This window comes from Triplophysa rosa, linkage group LG6 (genome assembly GCF_024868665.1).
Source record: "Triplophysa rosa linkage group LG6, Trosa_1v2, whole genome shotgun sequence".
NCBI classification, from domain to species: Eukaryota; Metazoa; Chordata; class Actinopteri; order Cypriniformes; family Nemacheilidae; genus Triplophysa; species Triplophysa rosa.
This window is the reverse complement of record NC_079895.1, coordinates 22,282,141-22,304,502: the sequence shown is the minus strand read 5'-3', so window position 1 is coordinate 22,304,502 and position 22,362 is coordinate 22,282,141. Positions and strand designations below refer to the sequence as shown.

The following is a 22,362-nucleotide window of genomic DNA, read 5'->3' as shown; positions in this document are numbered from 1 at the left end:
CCCTCTGCCTCTGAAACCAGCCTTTCACACAGGACTGTCATTCAAAAGAACATTCATGATGAGTGACGCTCACACAGCAATAACCATAACCACTACGGTTAAGTACGTATTCGTGTGAACATGGCTCAGCAACAAACTTCTGAAAGTTTATCTGAAATCTTCAGACAGGAAGACAAAACCACAACTACTGTGTCTCTTTCTTACACACGCACACACACAAACACACTTTAAGAGAATACTCACCTCTCCAACAAACACTATGATGACACAGTCAAGTTTCTCTTCCGCTGAGAGTTTATCGATGAGCGAATGAAGAGTTTCTGACAGGTACGACTTCACTTTCCGCTTCACTGTTGGGATGCCCATCACCATGGAAACTGCATAGGACATCAAACAAAAACTAAATTTTCACCTCGTACTCAATTTGCCAACATTTCATACACATATTGCTCCGTAGATGACAAATTATTCTAAATAATGTGAAATAAGTTGATTTAGAGTCAGCCAGAGAAGACAAATGTTTTTTCACATGTGTTGACAGAGATCCTGTGGTTCTTGCACCTAAGTCAACAAACCGTGTCAAAGATCAATGTATTCAGAGAGTGCTTATCTTCAAAACAGTGTAACAATTCAGTTCCTATTTTAAAGGTGCTGTGTGTCATTTTTTAGAGGCATCTAGCGGTGAGGTTGCGAATTGCAACCAGCCTCTCACTCCCCCCCTCCCTTTCTAAGCACTACAGAGGCTGAGAGAGGATTAAGACCAATCCACACTAATGTGTTTCGCTTGAAAACGCATCTTTTTCTCTCCGTTTGGCCTTCCGTCCACACCGAGACGGCATTTTTGTCAACGAAAACAGAGCTTTTCGAAAATGCAATCGAAAGTGGATACATTTGAAAACAGCGTTTTTGCGTTGTAGTGTGGATGAGGAAAAGAAAGAAATAGCCTATGAAAGGGAAAGTCTAGCAGACAGAGATAAAGCACCTGAGAGACCCAGATGAAAAAAGTAACAGAGGCACATTAAAAAGCCAGTTGATGTGCATTCAACACAAGTCATCTTTCTCCTACGCCACCTCTTCTCTTTCACAGAAGTAACATTTGGCCTTCAGGCACTCGGTTTTATAAAGACATCACAAAGACTCTCCCCAGCTGCAGCATGAGGCAGGGCTCTAGAGTGCGACCAATTTGGTCGCACATGCGACTTGATTTCTCAATGGTGCGACTAAGAAAAATCTGAGGTCGCACCGGTGCAACCAGCCGTTCGAGGGAGAAAAAAAGTCTCCGCGACTCTGAAAGTCTTCCTGTGATTCAACAACAGACACACATTAGGCCCATATCGTGGTCTAAACCAATCAGAGATAGTGAAGGGCGGACCGCCCCTCTGATTGGCCGTGGTCCAGATTTTCCTGTAAGTGTGTGTACCAGAGGTCGTGTTAACCGAAAATTCTCTGTCATTGACAAAAAATGTTTACCAGTGACGGAAAAATCTGAATGCCGTCCGTCCGTCCATCAGCTATTTTGACGGATTACAATGATGGCAATTTGTAACTCCCCGTTTCCCTTCATTAGAGCGTGATATGCTCGCGAAGGGACGTGCGTGTTTTCACCCGTCATTGTTACCGACTAGACATATAGGGCAGTTGGCAGTTGGCAGGGCAGTTGTGGCCTAATGGTTAGAGAGTCGGACTCGTGACCAGAAGTTCCGTGCCGGTTCTATTCCCAGGGCCGGCGGGTAACAACTGCACCTTACCCCTACTTGCTCCCCGGGCGCTGCAGTGATAGCTGCCCACTGCTCCGGGGGTACGTGTGTTCACTACTCTCTGGATGGGTTAAATGCAGAGGTCACATTTCGTTGCCTTGTACCTTCGTACATGTGCAATGACTATAAATTGAATCTAAAATCTAAAAAAAAATCTAAAAAAAAAAAAAAGGGGCAGTTGTGGCCTAATGGTTAGAGAGTTGGACTCGTGACCAGAAGGTTGCCGGTTCGATTCCCAGGGCCAGCGGGTAACAACTGAGGTGCCCTTGAGCAAGGCACCTTACCCCTACTTGCTCCCCGGGCGCTGCAGTGATAGCTGTACGTGTGTTCACTACTCTCTGGATGGGTTAAATGCAGAGGTCACATTTCGTTGCCTTGTACCTTCGTACATGTGCAATGACAATAAAATTGAATCTGAATCTAATACGTGATGCGATCTGAGAAAACCCGTCGGATGTCGCGCTGGGATGCGGGAAAGACAGTTCACCTATCAAAGTAAACTACATAACATGAAGAATGAAGGAGTATCAATGCACATTTCCCGCCAGTCCTGTGTAAACTACGGCATGCAAAGTTTTTTTCATACAATGTTTTCGTGAGATGGCGGATCGTCTGCAGCACCGGGAGTTATCGCTGCTCATGCGAGCCGGACCGCGATCGCAAAACATACAAGGGATGATCAAAAGTCCAGACACTACAGTATGCACATGATAAACAAGGTAAAACTTGCTTCACTGCTTATTAGTTGTTGTCCGTAATGTTTGCTAGTTTCCTCATGTAGTGATAACGGCAGAGCTCTCGTTCTTTAAGTGTGCCCTGCACCTTTATTCAAACGGTTTTGTACAGTATTTTTATAGACTTCAACACTAGGAAATGTTTTTTTATTAAATTGTTATTAGAGTAAGTCTTTCACCACTGTAAAGTGACTTTTACTTGTGATACTGGACTGTTGTGCTTTTATTTTCATCACTTAACTTTAAAACCGTTTTCCTCCAAATTCCGTTCCTGAAAATCATAGCGCTTCAGCCGACCTCAGCCATAAATTTTGTTACATACATACAATGAGCAAAATAAAAACTGATTTGGAAAGGGCTTGGTATGAAAAACTGTAATATATAAATTTGCACCATGTGTTGGGTTTTCCCAGATCGAATCACATATGAACATAAACATTAAAACATTAAATATATAGATGAATATAAACAACAACGGCTTTATTGGGCATTCAGTTGTATTAAAATACAACAAGTTCCGAGACGCAAGTACAGTGTGATGACGTCACGAACATACTAATTACCACCTAACGCCACCTTGCACCATAGTGACGGGTAATAATAGATTATGACGGATTTTTTACGAGCCTGTCAGTCAAAATGACGGACAATAAAAAGTCTAGCGCAACCTCTGGTGTGTACGTGTGAAAATGCGTGTGCTGCAGTCAGACAGAGAGGGGAGGAGCCTATAGGCCCGTCAGTTAAACAGAGTGGATGTAGCCGTGGATGATGAGAGAAGATGAAAAGAACGATTGACAATTTTTTCGTGAATAATGTTAAATTAAGGCCTGATCCGTCTGAAAATCATAAGCAAGGCTCTGACACGGAGCCATCAACCTCCCAGGTTATGTCAAGCCCTGGTCCATTTATCTTGAGATGTTTTAAGTTTCAGTTCAGTGAAGCACTTTAAGCACCAACACTTTTTCAGTAAGTTACCTTTCTTGTAGAATTGTGCTTCAAATAAAGAACTTTATGTTGACCAGGTTGTTAGTTAATCATTTACAAGTCAATTTTGCCTATGAACTGGTAAAACTGCGGTGTTAAATGCGATGCGGTCGAAAATTTGGGTGCACCTAACTTTTGTGCTGGTGCACCTAAGAAAAAAAGTTAGGCGCACCAGTGCAACCAGTGCAAAAAGTTAGTCTAGAGCCCTGTGAGGTCTGTATGCTCTTGTACTTTGAGTTTGAGATGGAGCCACCTAACATGCCTTGAGAATAAACTATGGTAGATTAATACAGACAGTCTTTAGAAACATTACAGTGGCTCACTGACGAAAGTGTTTACATTAGGGCTGGCTGATGTAAAAACATTTCGGCCTCCAATAATTCACCTAAAAATAAAAAAGTAAACAAGCAGATCTGAGCACTTAATTATTAATAACACATTCTAAGAATTAGAATTGGAATGAATAATGTTATGATCGGGTGCGGATATCTAGATCCGCACTATGAATTCAGACACCACTAAAAATGGATGTCCCCTCAAATAGTGCACTATATTAGGGTTTAGGGGGCTATTTCGGACAGCCAAAGTTCAAGGAAATGCCAATGGTCATATTCTATCGCTGTTCTTCAAACCTTTTCAGGTATTTTCGTGATAATAAAGTATATTTATAATAATGATGTTTGACGAGTGTTGCTTTTTCAAATGCACGTTATAAACGATTCAATCTTGTAGTGATTTTAGATCGAGAAGTACTTCCTACTGATCAAAGAGCCATAGTTCACGGAAGAGCTGTGCATGAAACACAGAATCGAAGTCTTTGCGATTCAGAATCGATTCTAGACAGGTATAATTAGTAGGGGTGTAAATCGGACAGTTAATCACGATATGATGCCATATTCTCCGCAAGCGAATCGATAATTGCTGATACCTCGGAAATGTTTGCGATTCGATTAATTTAATAGATATTTCTATATTACTTGACTAGTTAACACATGCGGTTACATTTTTAATGACTCTCAAATGAAACAAAAATATTTAATATGACCGTTTAAAGGGGTCATATGGCGCGAAAACGAGTTTTTATGTGTCTTTGGTGTGTTATGTTGCCCATGCATGTATTAGACACGTAAAATTGCAAAAATTAAAGTGTCGGGAAAAAAGCCCAGCAAACACAGAACGTTCCCCTAACGTTAGTTTTTGGTTCCTTTTGGTTATTTTTTTGGGAAACAAAAAATAACGTTATAAGTACTTTTTTTAGGTTTCATTTTTGCAACCAGAAAATAACGTTCCCAGAACATTGCAGGCTGTTTTTTTAAATAACCAGAAAATAACGTTCCCCGACAGTTATTTTTTGGTAATTTTTTGCAACCAGAAAATAACCAGAAAGTAACGTTCCCTGATGGTTATTTTTTGCAACCAGAAAATAACCAGAAAGTAACGTTCCCTGATGGTTATTTTTTGAAACCAGAAAATAACGTTCCCTGATGGTTATTTATTGGTTATTTTTTAAACCAGAAAATAACCAGCAAATAACGTTCTCTGATGGTTATTTATAGGTTATTTTTGCAACCAGAAAATAACCAGAAAACAACGTTCCCTGATGGTTATTTTTTGGAATTTTTTGCAACCAGAAAATAACCAGAAAATAACGTTACCTGATGGTTCTTTTTTGGTTATTATTTTGCAACCAGAAAATAACCAGAAAATAACGTTCCCTGATGGTTATTTATTGGTTATTTTTTGAAACCAGAAAATAACCAGAAAATAACGTTCTCTGATGGTTATTTATAGGTTATTTTTTGCAACCAGAAAATAACCAGAAAACAACGTTCCCTGATGGTTATTTTTTGGAATTTTTTTGCAACCAGAAAGTAACTTTCCCAGCTGGTTATTTATCGGTAATTTTTTTGCAACCAGAAAATAACCAGAAAATAATGTTCCCTGATGGTTATTCTTTTTTTTTTAAACCAGAAAATAACGTTCTCTGACGGTTATTTTTTGCAACCAGAAAATAACCAGAAAATAACGTTACCTGATGGTTCTTTTTTGGTTATTTTTCAATGGTAACAATAGGAAAAACTGGTAAACGTCAGTGACGTGCAATACAGAAATTATAAGATCACATTAACACATGTTATAATGACCAAATTAAATTAATAAATGTACCCTTTAATGGCTGAAAATAATAAACTAGTTTAGCTAAATGAAAATACAATCATATATATCCATGTGTATTTCATTAGTGTGGTTGTCTGTTACTGTATGTGTGTGTGCTCGAGCACGTGCATTCTCCGCTCTGCCGCGCACTCCCGTCATTAAAATTTTTTACGGTCATTTCGTTTTACCTCACCCACTAACACATTATTTTAGCGATTCATTCATTTAAATTTTATTATTTAAAAGCGTACAGATTTGAGAGTAAAATTAGATTTTCGTGATTTTCGATTGATTTGACACATCTAAATCAACAGACCATGATGTAAGGACTGAAACTCAGGACTTTTGATTGTTATATCTAAAGACGGAGCTGCGCTTTACTTCTGTGGTGAGACAAGAATATTGTTAGCCTGAAGATAATTAAATGTTTATTCTTCTGTCAATAAAAATCTGCTTTAAATATTGTGTTGAAGTCATTGGTTATTTTATTTCAATATCTATGTCTGATGTTGAGGTAGGCCTACACACAGTGTGGTTTTATTAGAAATGATATACTGTGCTGTTTAAATCGAAAATTAGGCTACTTCAGTAATGAAAAAGGAATTATTAGGCTAAAAGAATAATCTAATGCATTGATTTCATCCTCCATATTGTGTGGGATGATGTATTTTATTATAGGGGTGGGTGAAAAAATCGAAGGAGGAGATACAAAGAGGAGATACAAACATGCACGGTATGTGGAAAATACAGTGTTTTTGAACCTTAAATCGTGTATACACATTGCATTACATCTTAAACAAACTATAATATTTGTTTTCCCACTGAATGAAAGCTAAGGTTTATCTCACAGTTTTCTCACATAAAATTACATGTTTTTCTTGCAAATTTGCAGTCTCTCTGTTGTTTGACTTTTTAATTTAAAAAATAGAGTAAAAAAAAAATTCACATAAAATTACGTTTTTCATGTTTAATTTTCAGTCTTTTTCTGTAATTGGACTTTTTCAACAATATGTGAAATATCTGTAAAAAACATTTTTTTACATTATACCCGAAAAAAACTATAAAAAAGAACAGTAAATTTCTGTAAAAAATGTTTTACAGTGCATTTTGCCCCCATATAAGAAGATCAGCTGATGCTATTTTAATAATAAAATGAATCATGAAGAAAGGAAGTCATTGACATCTGGGACGGCATGAAGGTGAGTATTTTTGGGGGGAGGGGGTGAACTATTCCTTTAAATCAGAAACGATTGTGAAAGAAGGAACAGAATTGTGAAACCAGCCTAATGATACGTCTAAAGCAAACTTAACCTGCTAAGAAACGCCCATTACAATCATTACAATATTGCTTACTTTATATTCCTAGGGGCTCAGTAGGGGCTCTCACATTCAACCCTGTACTGCAGAATATTTTCATTTTCGAATGTCAGCTTCATTTCAATATTTCTCTCTGACTGGTGAGCGTGGGATATGGTGCACAGTCTCTAGGGTCCGGACAGAAGAAGATGTCCCCATTTACAGATCTAAAAATAGCCTCTCCTTAGCCACGATCTCATTGAGAGAGGGCTACGAGCCAGAGTCAACGGCAGTCTTGGAAAGAGCATGCTGACGTTTCTGTAAGCCAGCGGGGGATGTCCATCTACGAGTCAGGGAGGGGACGGGCGTAGAGCACGGGTGGCCTGTGGCTTTCCAAAAACAACACGCTCTCTGTGTTTTTCCCATATACTCGAAAAAACAACCTCCTCGTGTGACCGGTTTCTCTAACGTCATTATTGTCATCCAAGAATATTGTTTATAAACCGCAGACTGTCCTGGCATAGGATGTGGCTTGTAATGAAGCCGTTTAGTTGTTAACTCAACTGTCGTTAACCCACATACAGAATAGTGCGAATGAGAACAAAACACAGCTCACCACAAAAGAGCACGACACCTCCAGGGTGTCGACAAGCAATATCACTGGAACGGTGAATGTTTAACCACTAAAACCACTACCAGCTTCCAAAATTCCATGATTTTTGGACACCTTTATCTCAAATATTTGGTTATATCCTCGCAATCGAGACCACCATATTTAGGGCCAAATCAGATTCGATTAAATACTAAGTTTCTTCCTTGTCTCTCTGTATCATAACCCTCATGGTACATACGTATTTGAAGACTTTTAAACCACTATGATTCAACTGGTGGGTCACAATCCAAAAACCTGTTGTAGGTTTGGTCATATACCAACGGAGCAATGCTATAAATGCATAGCACTGTGGGAAGCAAAAACAGTTGAGAACCACCCAATGTAAGCCAAGCCTGCAGAATAAATCATGTTTCAAAACACAAAAAAGTGTCCTCTCTGTAACCCTGTCTGAACTTAGGAGGGCTTGATTCCTCTAATGAGAATATGATAGGCCTGCTGTGGGTGTGATGGAGGGACAAAAGTTCCCCAGAGCTACACTCAGGGCCGCTGGCAAAAGCTTCAGCCCTGACTAACTGACCAGGCCTGTGACAGCCCACGTGTAACACAAAACGACAGACAAGGACATAGTAGACGGGTCACTCCCACTATTTGGGTGAAAATGGGAGGAAATGGAGGGTGAAAAACAAACATTACATGAGTGTTATTATGCTTCACAAGGCCACAGCTGCAGCATTGTTATATATTAATAATTCATCAATGATGGTTTGATCAGTTTCAAAATGCGTCCATTCCTCAGCACTGATTTAATAAGAGTAGAATTTATGCTGGTTTATTAGAGTTGTGATTATAAAAATATCATGCCTTATATAGCTTATACTGCACGCCTTAAGCCACCCAGACAAGTGGCCAGTTTATCAAGAAAAGACAATATAACCAAAAGGGATAAATCACCGTACATTTGCTGCTTTCATTTAAATCACTGGATTATCCAAAAATTGGCCATATTGAAAGAAAATTTCCTGCTACAATTATTATAGTGATAATTATAGTGAAACATATGAATTCATACAAAGGAATCTTTTCTTTGAATCATTTGCTATGCTAATGAATTACAGGTTGTTTCGCTCACCTCCAGTACGCCCCTGGCCCGCCTGTACAGCGGGATGCAGGCTGCCTTCATTGTTGAGCAGGTGAGGCAGATGGTGGAAAATATTTGGCACCTGGAGGGGCTTCCTGTGAGCCAACTCCTTCAATAACTTCTGTGTCTCATCTGTAAGAAAGCACAGCAACTAAGCATTATCACTGGTCCCAGATCATTGATATTTTGTGACGTGATGACTAATGTAAACACATTCAGAAATTTAGGATCAATAAAAGTATTATTTTGCGCCACATATAGATCATTTTCCGATCCTAATAATATTCATATTAGGGCTGCTCGATTATGACAAAAATCATAATCACGATTATTTTGGCCAATATTGAGATCCCGATTATTTAACATGATTACTCACTAAGTTTTAAAACAACATACAAAAATAAAAACACTTGGCTTTTAAACTGTGAATTCAACTGAAAAATAAATGTAAAGAAATAGCACAGCTGAACAACTGTAAAGGAAGGGGGTACGCTGTGGATTTATACCACAAGAAAAGAGATGATCCTTGCAAAATGGAATGCGGCACAATAATCTTTTTACGTTGATTATTTTGTTTTTGTAATTGTTGAAGGCCAAAATTGACGATTACAATTATTTTCGATTAATTGCACAGCCCTAATTCACATATAAACAATCAGTAGAATACAAAACTTTACTTATTGAGTACTTGGAAGCAAGCAGAGGTGTTTTAAATTCTGTATGGTGTCTAAAAAAAGAACAGTCTATCAGTCTAAGACTGCTGTGTTTTAATTAGCAAGTACTTGCTGCTTGGCATGGGTGTTAATGTCTTTTTATCTCGAGAGATTTTATTTTAAGTTTGCAAGTCTCTTGGATTTTAACTATGAAAACAAAAATATTTTCATGACAACTTTATAGTATGAGGGCTGGCACCAGTTCCTTTCCTATTGGGAAAATATATTTTGTTTGAATGAACAAAGTCACAGAACCACATATCAGTGAACATTTGGTGCCGTTTTGCCTCCTAAGAGATGAAGAGCCAATTTTGCAGACGAACAGCAGCCGAATGTTTAATAAAGAGCTTCTTGAAAAAAGAAAAGTGGAAACGAGAACGCAGCTGGAGAGCGATGCCTCCCAATGCAATATGAATTTATCGGCAATGCTAAGATCCTCCACGAAGTGGTTGTACAGTAATAGTCAGGGTGTGACATGTTCTGTTCTGACGAGGGGGGAATCTGCATAATTCAGTGATAATGGATTTGAAATGGTAAACTGTGTTTTTAAAGGGACTATGTCTTCATTTACTCACCCTCAAGTTGTCCTGTTCCTGTATAAATTACCATAGATTTTTTTTCTCTGTTGAACATGAAATTAGATATTTTGAAGAATTTAGAAAAGCAAACAGTATCCAAATATCTTTCTTTGGTTCAACAGAACAAAGGCATTTATACAGGTTTGGAACAACGTGGGGGGAGTAATTCATGACTAAATTAAATTTTTTGGGTGGAGTATCCCTTTAAATAAGAAAAATTGATTGTTCAATTTCACTAAATTCTGTAAGCACAGATTTTCTCATAAAATACATTAAGCCGCTAATCAAAGAATTCACCTGCACCCACTAATTTTGGTATTACAATGTATAAAGAAGCATCCAATAACCTGAGAAGTTGGAGAGAGCATCTTTGCTGCCGTTGGTCTCTGCGATGGCACGTCTGAACTGTTCGAGGATGGTGTTGAGCTCAGATGAGCGCTGGAGGGTTCGGTGTTCAGCCACACGGAGTCGCTCCCTCAGGGCATGAAACTCCCTCTGGTAAGCTACCAACTTTTCTACACAGATGAGATGAGGAGACAGAACGTTAGGTCTGACCAATGCTGTGCTCGAGCAAAACTTTTAACATGACAACAACACATTCTTCCCCAAACACAAGTCATTGGTTGAGTCAATAATTGTGTTTTAATGTATGTCTGTGTAGATCACATCGAGAGTTTCAGGGAGTTAAGGGTCCCCTTGAATGGACTTCGCCATGTTGTTTCTACAGTAGCCGTAAACGGACATATTGCCCTATAGTGTGCGTTTAGTAAATACGTTATCTCCTTCGGCAAGGAAGTGAAAACGTGACATCATCTTAGTCCTGTGTCAACGACCGGAGTGCTTCGCAAGGGAGGGTGGAGTGAGCAGTTTGTTGCGATTTACAACCTCACCCCTAGATGCCGTTAATTTGTATACACTAGACCTTTAAAGGGTGTAGGTCTTATAAATTGCTTCTGCATATTAAACTGGGAAAGAAAAAGTACATCGAAATAGAAAACAGTTTCAATTTAAGACAGTCTTTTAAGCGCACATCATGCTGTGTGCATGAACAGGCATTTGCTAAGAATCTAATGAACTAGCGGCAAAAAAGATAAACAACTGCTGCTAGTTGAGGCTTGAACAAAAATAACTTTCTAAGCAACAAAAAAACTACAACTAATAAACATCTCTAACATCAACACAACCGTTGCGGTCAGGAACCAGACCTACCCACCTCTTCCTGATGACATCACATTAAAAAAAATACTTGGTCCCAGTAAGGTTCTATTACGGTTGTTCAGCGTCAAAAAAGATGGACTGCTAGATTCTGGTCTGTTTAGAGCATCTGAGAAGGTTTTAAAGATGCATGAAGCTTAATGTGTTCGCTTTACATACAGTACAATGGAGAACTGTGTTGATGTTTGGAAACAAAACCTCTTCTATGGCCAATCAACTTCCATTCCTCTAAAAGCTCAAGGTTCAAATTCTGCAGTTGAACACAAGAACATTTCACACAGAGTTTACACAAGAACATCATTGAGTGTCTATGTAAAATGTCAGCTGTTTTCGTAGGAGCATGATTGCTTTGAACTTTTGCTATAAGATGTTTTACCGGATGTTTTATATGACTGTATGTCAACCCTGACCAGCCCCTGATGTTTCTTATAGGGTTTTTGCAAGCATCTCTCATGGGCACACACACAAACATATAGAAATATATTAGGGCTGTCAAACGATTAATCGCGATTAATCGCATCCAGAATAAAAGTTTGTGTTTACATAATATATGTCTATGTACTGTGCATATTCATTTTGTATTTATAAATACAAACACATACACATGAATACATATTTAGGAAATATTTACAGTATTTATTTATATTTACTAATAATTGAAATTATATATAAATGTTTATTAATTTTTAGATTTTCCTTAAATATATGCATGTATGTGCATGTTAATAACTACAAAATTATTATGCACAGTACACAGATACATATTATGTAAACACAAACTTTTATTCTGGATGCGATTAATCGCGATTAATCGTTTGACAGCCCTAAAATATATATAAATAGATGTCTCTATCCTAAATACAACTACTATCACAACATCTTTTCAGCATGAACAGAAATGTTGTATTCAGCAGTGTTACCAAATTCCTCAGTGGTTTGTCCAGACAATCAGCCAGCAGTAAGGGGAAACTCATATTCCCAAAGGTACAAACTTCATCTGCAGGCGAGTAAAAGCACTCCATCCTACAATAACATGAGGATCAAGTGGCTTGTTTGTTTGCAGCTTAGTGCATTTTCTTAACACACTCGAAACATTAGGAAACAAAAATTCAAATGTTATACTTGTGTTTGCTATAAAGAAAATAACAATGTGAGTGTGGGCACAAGGCGTTCATGCTTTTAGACTAAAATTCACATTGAAACATGCACACACACACACACACACACACACACACTATAAAGAGTAGCAGGCCCAAGTTATCTTAGTCTGCATCTGGCACACGCACATTAATGAAGATGCAGCATGTAGCTTCCGCCCTGAACACAGAGCCGGTTGAAGACTGAGTGATGTGCTAAAGAGGAAGAAAGATGCTTACACCGTTAAGGGTTTCGTACAGATGTTTTACCTCAAACAACACACAAACACACACATACAGCACAGTACATGTGTTAGGTAAAGGGGTTGATGTGAAAGCTTGAGTTGAACTTCCTGGAGCTCAACAAGGTAGAGTCTTGCACAAACCACAGATCATTACGTTCATTTCCAGGGAACACAAACAAAAAACCCACAAAATGAGAAATGTTTTTTAAATGTACTGTGTCACTTTGGGTAAAAGCCTCATGCCTCATGCAGCTGACAGCAGCTGGTGCTCTCGCCCACAATGCAACGTATCACAGATAGATCAGAACCAAAAACAAGAATGTACAATGAGACATGAAAGGCTAAATAGGGCTGTTTTTGTTCAGACTAATGGTGAAACAGATCGCGGTTGATCTTGCTCTACGGTTCGGAATGCATGTGACCCGCGGATTAATTGTAAGTTTATTCATGAGAGTAAAATATAGTTTTATTGAGCACGCGCTCTTCACTATCTCGACGAGTACAATGTGAAAGTGCTATGATGAGCATTTACATAGCATTTAACTGATCCGAAAAATGATTCGATCCGTGAACCAAAATCCTTAAAATGATCCGAACCGTGAGTTTTGCGATCTGTTGGACCACTAGTTCAGACCAAATAATCGAACCAAGTGTGAAAACACCAACAATCTGATTGTTGTGCTTTCCATTCTTTACCACTGGACCATCCTGTTACAGCGGACATGACACACATCTCATGAGTATCTCATGTTAATCTCAAGTACCTATAGAGTAGTATTGCATCCTCCAAAGAATCAAGTTTATCAGATTAATACCACTTCCCTCTGAAAACAGTATAGTGCTGGAGCTGTACCATGGGCGGAGCTAAAGAGTCACAAGCACACAATACGTCATCATATTATCCCTGGACAACTTTCAATTCACTATACATTTGCGTTGTTTAAATTATATCAATTTTCCAGTTTTAAACGATCAGTAAATGCAAGGTTGAACTAGGTCTTGTTTATAAAACAAGTTCTGTGCAACGCTGCCGAATACTTCTGTAAACTGAACGAAATGTGCACTCTTACATTTACATTTATGGTAGGGCTGCACAATAATTTATCGCGATACCACTAAATCCTATTGAAATCAAGCTGGCTGCGATATGCAATGTGTCGATATTTTTTTAATGCGTAGCTTGTCCGTGAAGCACGTCTCTGGGATCAGTAGGAAATGCTGCTCGATCTAAAAGCAGTGCGAGTTTGAGTCGCTTACAATGTGCATTTGAAAAAGCAACACCCGTCAAACATGATCATTATAAATATACTTTATTATCCTAAAAATACCCGATGAGGCTTGAGTAACAGTGATAAAAAAGATGTCCATAGGCATTTCCTAGATTCTAGAAGGTTTTATGGTCTTCTTCTGCAGTGTGTATTTGGAGTTTCCGCACGAGAGCGCCCTCTGGCTTTCGGATGCAGCAGCATTTTCCTGTACTTCACTGAAAAGCTGTGCATAAATCACGTGATATTTATCGTCGGTTTATCGCGACAGCCCTAATTTATGGATTTGGCAGACGCTTTTACCCAAAGAGACTTACATTGCATTATACTGTACATTTGTATGCGAGTACGTGCAATCCCTGGGATCAAACCCATGACCTTGGGGTTGCTAACACCATACTCTAACCACTGAGCTACAGGAAAGCACTTCCGGGACAAGTGCCCATACAAGGAAAGCCCCTCTATTGACATCATGGCCACACTCAAAACCGAGATGTTTATTATGCTGATGCCCCTTTAAGAGCTCTAATATACTGTAACACATGAGTTTGTTTCCAAACTTTCACATTCATTTAAGATATAATGAATTACTTTTACAAGGATACTTGCTACTATGGGCATTTTGACATAATTTTGTGTGGATATTAGGGGAGTGATGCGACACTTATCCCACGAGATGAGACTTGACACAAGATTGGGTTCACAAGAACAAGACGTCTATTTTTATGAATTATAATATGATTTAAAAGTTGCAGGGCATATTCAATACAAATTTCGCCATCAAACTCCATCATGCTGATATCACAAGACCTTGACAAGAAATCTTGTCATATTTTAACCTTGCGAGATCTTGTGGCAGGAGATCTTGTCACACCCCTAGTAGATATGTCTTTTTCAGAGTAAGAAGAAATGAAAGAGAACTCAATTCAGTATTTTGAGCATTGTCTGAGATGGGTATTTCCGGCCACGCGCATATCTCAAACAGCCCGTGAGTACAGAATCAAGTTCTCCTTTGCGTCATCTTGAGAATATTTAAATAGGACAGGCCTAAAAACAAGCAAATTATAATTTTTCGTGACGATACAGCACTGTCCCGATCGGGCAAGTAAAGCCAAGTTCACATTACACAACTTTAAACATCGGCCGATCGCTGTTCAGACATATGACTTGCTCTCTGTGAAGTCTGGAGTCTTTAAGTTGTTATTGTGTTCACACTACGTGACACTACGTAAATGATCTGCAACAGGAGGTTACACACTACACAAGCTGTGAACAATCTGTCACCCTGCGACTCAATCCGGTCCCCAAACCACGTATTGTCCCAAAAAAACGTGAGAAGTGGAACGGAAAATGACACGAAAAGCATGTGACATGGGAATTGTTTATGTGAAAATGGACGTCGGAAAGAAATTTTCGCTTCAAGCTGTTTGCTTGATGATCTGCTCGGAAAAACCTAGAAAAAGGAAAAAACAAAGGATATGCTTGAAAGAATGGATCAGCATACGGGAGCAGTTCCGGTGACCTCAACCCATGGCTTGCTGTCATTGGCTGTTGCTCGTCGCGTCACTTGACATCACATGATGTCGAGTCGGACGACAGCTCCAGATATTTATCATGCTAGATATTTGTCTGGCGTCTGCGAGGCATCAGCGACGCGTCAGGGAGCCTCTTTGATGAGTCGTTTACTAGTTCACACATAATGATTGGCGAGCGCTGCTCTCACGCTAATCGCACGCTGTTTTGCCCCCGATCACAGCCCAACCTGTCGGCGAGCTCAACGACTTGCAAATCGGGCTTAAAATCATGTAGTGTGAACTTGGCATTGCAGTTCTGTCAACTGGGCCGAGGGTCTCCCATGCTGGCCCCGGGCCATCGGGCAGTCCTTATTGTTGACCCCTGCTCTGTCCATGTTTTGTTTAATCTTGTGCCATGTTTAGCATGAGAATCCAACTCTTTAACTGCGCAAATAAGCCAGAATGTATGCAATAGCATTGGACCTTACCTTTAATATAAAGTCTTTAAAAAATACCTTTTAATAAATGTAACAAAACTTTGCGTCCAGTCATATCAACATATCAAAAGCTACGCAGCATTCAACAACTTGGCCCGTCTCGAACAACCTATAAGGTTAGCGTACACAACAGGGGTCATACATACATCACTATCCACCCTTTAATAACATCACAAATCATTCAAGTCACACCACTAACATCAAACCTTATTGGTTCTTGCGAATCTTGTGACCAAACATTATGACATAAAAATCAATTTCAATTGATTTGAACTTTGAATCTGTTCATCATACAAAGTGACTGTACAGCTCTAGAAGACTTTGAGTCATGTGGATTACATGCCTTTTCTGACACTTGACCGCTGTACAATTCCACTGCATGCAAAAACAACTTGGGCATTCTTCAAAATATCTTTTGCGTTCGGGAGAAGACAGAAGTTCATTTAAGTTTAGAACAGCCTGGATGACTCCTTTAAGATGCTCCCAGGCCCACAACAAATGAAAGAGAACTTTTCAAGACTTCTATAGGTCTGTTTCATTATTCATAATTTCACACCAGCATCATTCTTTAGGCAAATTTGCAATGATCAATAAACCAGCCATGAAGGACAGTCAGCCCTTAAATCACCATTAGTCCAGTGTTTGTCTCGACCACAGAAAGTCCATCAATATCCTGACAGACTGCAGCCTTTAAATGGATTAGTACATAAACTGTTGCACATCCCGTAATCTTGTTATATTCTTCCCTACCCCTCCGTTCCTGCCCTTTTTCTGTTTTGTTCGTTTCTCTCAAGCCTCCATCCAAACATACGGCACACATACATACAGGAAGTGCATCTGATGGATGTGTAGACACTCCCTGCATTTTGATGACTCATGACATTGTGCTTCAGGGAAGGTCAAATCTATGTAAAATAAGCCAGCATCCAAAAGTACAATCTCCGTCAAATTTGGTCCATTTGGTCCTGGATTACATTTATTTTTCTTTGAGCTTCTGATTAACATAAGTGACAAAAAATTGACATGCTGTCCGATAGGGTTGGGTATCGAGAACCGGTTCCATTTTAGAACCGATTTCCAAATTTCAAAGAACCGGGGATTCGATAGGACGGCGCATTTCCGTTCTGTTTATCGATTCCTGACTTTTTCAGTCACTCGCGAACGGCAGTGAGCGTTTTACAGTTGTATCTGTCTGCCAGGAGGACCTGCTACAAGGACCCTATCTCATTACGCACATGGGCACAGTTCATTACAATCTGCACTATAACTGACTGCAGCAAACGTTCAAAAGTTTGGATAAACTTTGTGAAAAAAGATGATAGCATTGCCACATGCAATACATTTGGTAAAGATATTTCGTGCAAGGGAGGAAGTACCTCTAATATGATGAAACATTTGCTTCAACACGGCATTAATCTGAAGGAATGCACCGTTTTTAAATCTCCCAGCATCGAGTCCTCCTGCTACAACGGACCAAAAACAGCTAATATTAGCAGAAATAGCACAGCATCTCACACTTCGGTACAAATTACAGATAGAGATGAAAAGACAATCAGTTTTGTTTAAGTTACTTTATTTTTTTAAATAGTGATCACAATTAAATACAAATGTTCTTGTTTATTTAAATGATATTCATTTGAATTATTCATTCAATCACCTTTTAAAAATGAATTAATTTAGTGTTTTATTCACAAATAATTGTTCAGATAATGGACGATCTACTGTTTTGAACGACTCTTAAATGAATGATTCAATTAAAAATTCATTTAAACACTTTTTATGTTGTATTTTTGTGTTATACTTAAATAGCTTTGGTTGGTAATTGCTTCTGATTATTCCTTAATGGAAGTGTTGTTATTATTTGACAAATTGTCACAGTTAACAGTTAGCCTACTGGTTAGGTTATAGCCTAAATGTGGCACGAATAAAAGGTAAAATCTTTTTTCTTTAAGTATTTGCTTTTTTTTTTCTCTCCCCAAAAAATATTGGAATCGAAACAGAGAATCGATAAGAACCGGATTCTATAAGCAGAATCGGAATCGCTAAAATTAAAACCATACCCAACCCTACTGTCCGATCACATTGTCTGTCCCCCTGCCAATGACATGGAAATGATCAGCTACAAGAAAAACAACCTTAATCCTACACTGAACACAATTTAAAATTGGGTTGCTTCTCTGCATTCATCTACATTCAAACAAGGTTGACATGCCTAAATGCAGAATGTGTTGTATCACCAAAATGCAAGGAATGACTAGAAAAGCTCTGGTTCGTCAGGCAAGAGTTCAGCAAAAAAATTGTAAAAGTTTGTGTAAAATGACAACTTTAGGACCAATCCAGAGCTCCTACCTGCTGCATGGACTAAACAGACATGTAAGCAGTAATCTATATCTGTAAGGCAAAGGTCATGGGTTGATTCCCAGTGAACACACATACGTACATAAAACAAAATGTGTAGCTTATGAATGTGTGACTTATAAATTTGCCTGATGGTTTTATACAAAGCGACTTACAGTGTGCATAAATGTAAATGTCTCTATGGCTACCAACCTGCTTTCAGAAAAAAAAGTAAGCACTGGGTCAAGTTATCATACATTTTATCAAAATCATACATCTTATACAATCAAACACCAGAAAAATAAGACCACCAACCAAAAGTATTGATGTTCCAGCATTGTATAACAGAACTTGTTTTCGGTTGAATTAAAATTAGAAAAAAGATTATTCATTTTTATTTGGGGAGCCACAAAGCGATGCACTCTACACAAAGGGGGGCTTACAACGAAAAAGTTTGAGAATCACTGGTGTAAGGTTTATTTATTGGAATGTTAAGTATGTGTAAGGCAGTGGTTCTCAACAGGGGGTCATTTTTATAACAAATAAAAAATTTTCCAGTTAAAGGGATAGTTCACCCAAAAATGAAAATTCTGTCATCATTTACTCACCTTCACATTGTTCAAAACCTGTTTAAATGTCTTTGTTCTGCTAAACACAAACGGAGATATTTGGAAGAATGTCAGTAACCGGATCTCGTCCCCTATTGACTCCCATAGTATTTATTTTCCCTACTATGGGAGTAAATGGGGGACGAGATCTGCTGATGACAGAATTGTCATTTTTGGGTGAATTATCACTTTAATGTCAAGCTTTGAAGTTTTTTGTCAAAGGGGGCCTTCGAATATTGTTGAATACAATTGTGGGTCTTGGAGTTAAAAAGGTTGGTGCAACATGTAAGTTTAGTGCAAGTCCTAGATGTAAACATTGGAAAATTTGCAGTCACGGTGTGAAAAGAGACTGTAATAATATTGAAAGGAATAAAAGGGTGCAGCTGAAATTTGCACAGCATGAGTATTACCTACGGTCTACGGTAGAGCACAATTTTGTGTTAATATAGTATACTTTGCAAGATATTACACAGGCATGGGATGTAATCCTTAAAATCAGAGGAGTTTAGTAGAGACATTAAAAACATGTAAAATCAGGACGTATCCTATTATAAGGATTAAAACTTTTTTCAGATTTGCCCTGATGAGTCATGCACAACACGGTGCGAAAGAGGCAAGTTTTTGATTTTGCATTCATTTTAAAGTGACCATAGCACTTATAGCACTAAACATCCAAATATTTTGACACATTCAACCTGCATGCCATAATTGCATGTTTGATTTGAACGTTTTTTGAATGTTTGATTGCTGACAAAGTGGTTTGCCGTTGGGAGATGACAGCATAATGATGCTCTTTGTGTAACCTGCTCTTTGTTCCTCTGCGTTTGTGAATGTGCGGTGAAAAGAGGAAGCTATTCTTCTTTTCCCACAGGGTTCCAGTTCCTTAACCTGTGTGTGGTGTTAGTCAAGCCAATGTCACAGGTTTAATTACCAGGAAACAGAGCTAAAAACTATATAAAATACCCTGGTTGCACTGCATTTACCAGGTATACCATGAATGTAAATATCCAATCTCCTGCCAACCTAAAAAACAACTGAAATTGTCATCCACCCTCAAGGAAAAATATCAAGGTAAGAGGTGAAATTTGTCAGGCCTAGGCACAGAGAACCTCAGTGGAGAAGTTAACCTGGTGGAACAGCACTTTGTTCTGCCTTGAAAAATGATGGAGAGCAGCACTACAAAGCTCTGAAGATGAAAGTCCACAGGCAACCACATAAAACAAAGCAGGGGCTCATACAGCAAAACAAAGCTATATGATCCCCTGAAAAAAGGTGAAAAGAAGCAGACTTTCAAACCAGTGTCATAAAATATGAATCAAAGCTCCAAAATGTATAGGGCTGTGCAAAAATATCGATACATGTAACTATCGCAATATTTCTTTTTTCGATAGTGTATCGATAGTGTATCGATAGTGATACCTCTACTATCGATATATTTTTTTAAATCATGTAATATACATATGGCCAAAAGTAAGTGGAAGCGAGCATGGCGAAAAATATAAGAACGCATGGAGCTCTCAGAGCTGATGTGTGGGTGTGCTCTGGTTTTCAAAATAAGTCATGGAGTAATGAGATATACACTCACCTAAAGGATTATTAGGAACACCATACTAATACGGTGTTTGACCCCCTTTCGCCTTCAGAACTGCCTTAATTCTACGTGGCATTGATTCAACAAGGTGCTGAAAGCATTCTTTAGAAATGTTGGCCCATATTGATAGGATAGCATCTTGCAGTTGATGGAGATTTGTGGGATGCACATCCAGGGCACGAAGCTCCCGTTCCACCACATCCCAAAGATGTTCTATCGGGTTGAGATCTGGTGACTGTGGGGGCCATTCTAGTACAGTGAACTCATTGTCATGTTCAAGAAACCAATTTGAAATGATTCGAGCTTTGTGACATGGTGCATTATCCTGCTGGAAGTAGCCATTAGAGGATGGGTACATGGTGGTCATAAAGGGATGGACATGGTCAGAAACAATGCTCAGGTAGGCCGTGGCATTTAAACGATGCCCAATTGGCACTAAGGGGCCTAAAGTGTGCCAAGAAAACATCCCCCACACCATTACACCACCACCACCAGCCTGCACAGTGGTAACAAGGCATGATGGATCCATGTTCTCATTCTGTTTACGCCAAATTCTGACTCTACCATTTGAATGTCTCAACAGAAATCGAGACTCATCAGACCAGGCAACATTTTTCCAGTCTTCAACTGTCCAATTTTGGTGAGCTCGTGCAAATTGTAGCCTCTTTTTCCTATTTGTAGTGGAGATGAGTGGTACCCGGTGGGGTCTTCTGCTGTTGTAGCCCATCTGCCTCAAGGTTGTGCGTGTTGTGGCTTCACAAATGCTTTGCTGCATACCTCGGTTGTAACGAGTGGTTATTTCAGTCAAAGTTGCTCTTCTATCAGCTTGAATCAGTCGGCCCATTCTCCTCTGACCTCTAGCATCAACAAGGCATTTTCGCCCACAGGACTGCCGCATACTGGATGTTTTTCCCTTTTCACACCATTCTTTGTAAACCCTAGAAATGGTTGTGCGTGAAAATCCCAGTAACTGAGCAGATTGTGAAATACTCAGACCGGCCCGTCTGGCACCAACAACCATGCCACGCTCAAAATTGCTTAAATCACCTTTCTTTCCCATTCTGACATTCAGTTTGGAGTACAGGAGATTGTCTTGACCAGGACCACACCCCTAAATGCATTGAAGCAACTGCCATGTGATTGGTTGATTAGATAATTGCATTAATGAGAAATTGAACAGGTGTTCCTAATAATCCTTTAGGTGAGTGTATAAAATAATGCTGTTTGTAAGCTTTCCAAGTCATGACACAAGTCACTTGGCTACTGCAGTGCATTAGACAAAAAGTTTATTAAGAAAAGTATCAATGACATTTATTGTGCTTTCACGGATGTGACACCAGCGCATTTACAGCACGGATGAAGCAGGGGTTTTATACTGCCCATGTTCAGTGTTTTAACTGTAATGCACCACAACAGCCAAGTGACTTGCGTGACCCACCTTATTCCCCTGTGCTACCCACTAGAGGGGCGCAATCCACAGTTTCAGAACCCAAACCTCTGATCTAAGGTCCATGCATCGCACATCATGGCCACTCTGCAGCGGTAAGGGATGTTTTTACACTTATCCTTACAGAAAACCCCAGGTGGTGCACAGCATGTTGTATTTCTAGCTCTACTTTTTACATTTTCTATTTAAAGTATTGCAATATATCGCAAATGTGTATCGTATCGAAATACATAACAATATATTGTATCGTGACCCATCTATCGTGATATGCATCATATCGGGAGGCACTTGCTAATACACAGCCCTAAAAATGTAGCATAGCTCTACCACAGGAACCTGAGCTACTGTATGATATCATTCAGGGTCAGCGAGACTACACAGAACAGCCCAGAAAAGTTTCTTAGCTCACCAGTACAAGGTTTTGGATAAACCAAGAAAGTCAACATGAAACGGTAGGTGTTAGCGAATAATTCAGCGTTTCCCATACAATGCATTTATTTGGGCGGTCCGCCCAGGTATATTTATGGCCGCCCAAGT

The 22,362-nt window shown here is 39.1% G+C and overlaps 1 protein-coding gene across 1 annotated transcript in view; it reads right to left on the bottom strand.

The window, feature by feature from the left end:
- mgat4a (alpha-1,3-mannosyl-glycoprotein 4-beta-N-acetylglucosaminyltransferase A) overlaps positions 1-22,362 on the bottom strand; it is a 61,978-nt gene that overhangs the window by 20,888 nt on the left and 18,728 nt on the right. The window contains exons 3-5 of the mRNA XM_057335364.1: positions 10,318-10,485; positions 8,671-8,811; positions 244-377 (exon numbers count right to left, since the gene is read on the bottom strand). Of these exons, the coding sequence (XP_057191347.1) occupies positions 244-377; positions 8,671-8,811; positions 10,318-10,485 (443 nt within the window). The remainder of the gene's footprint in view (positions 1-243; positions 378-8,670; positions 8,812-10,317; positions 10,486-22,362) is intronic.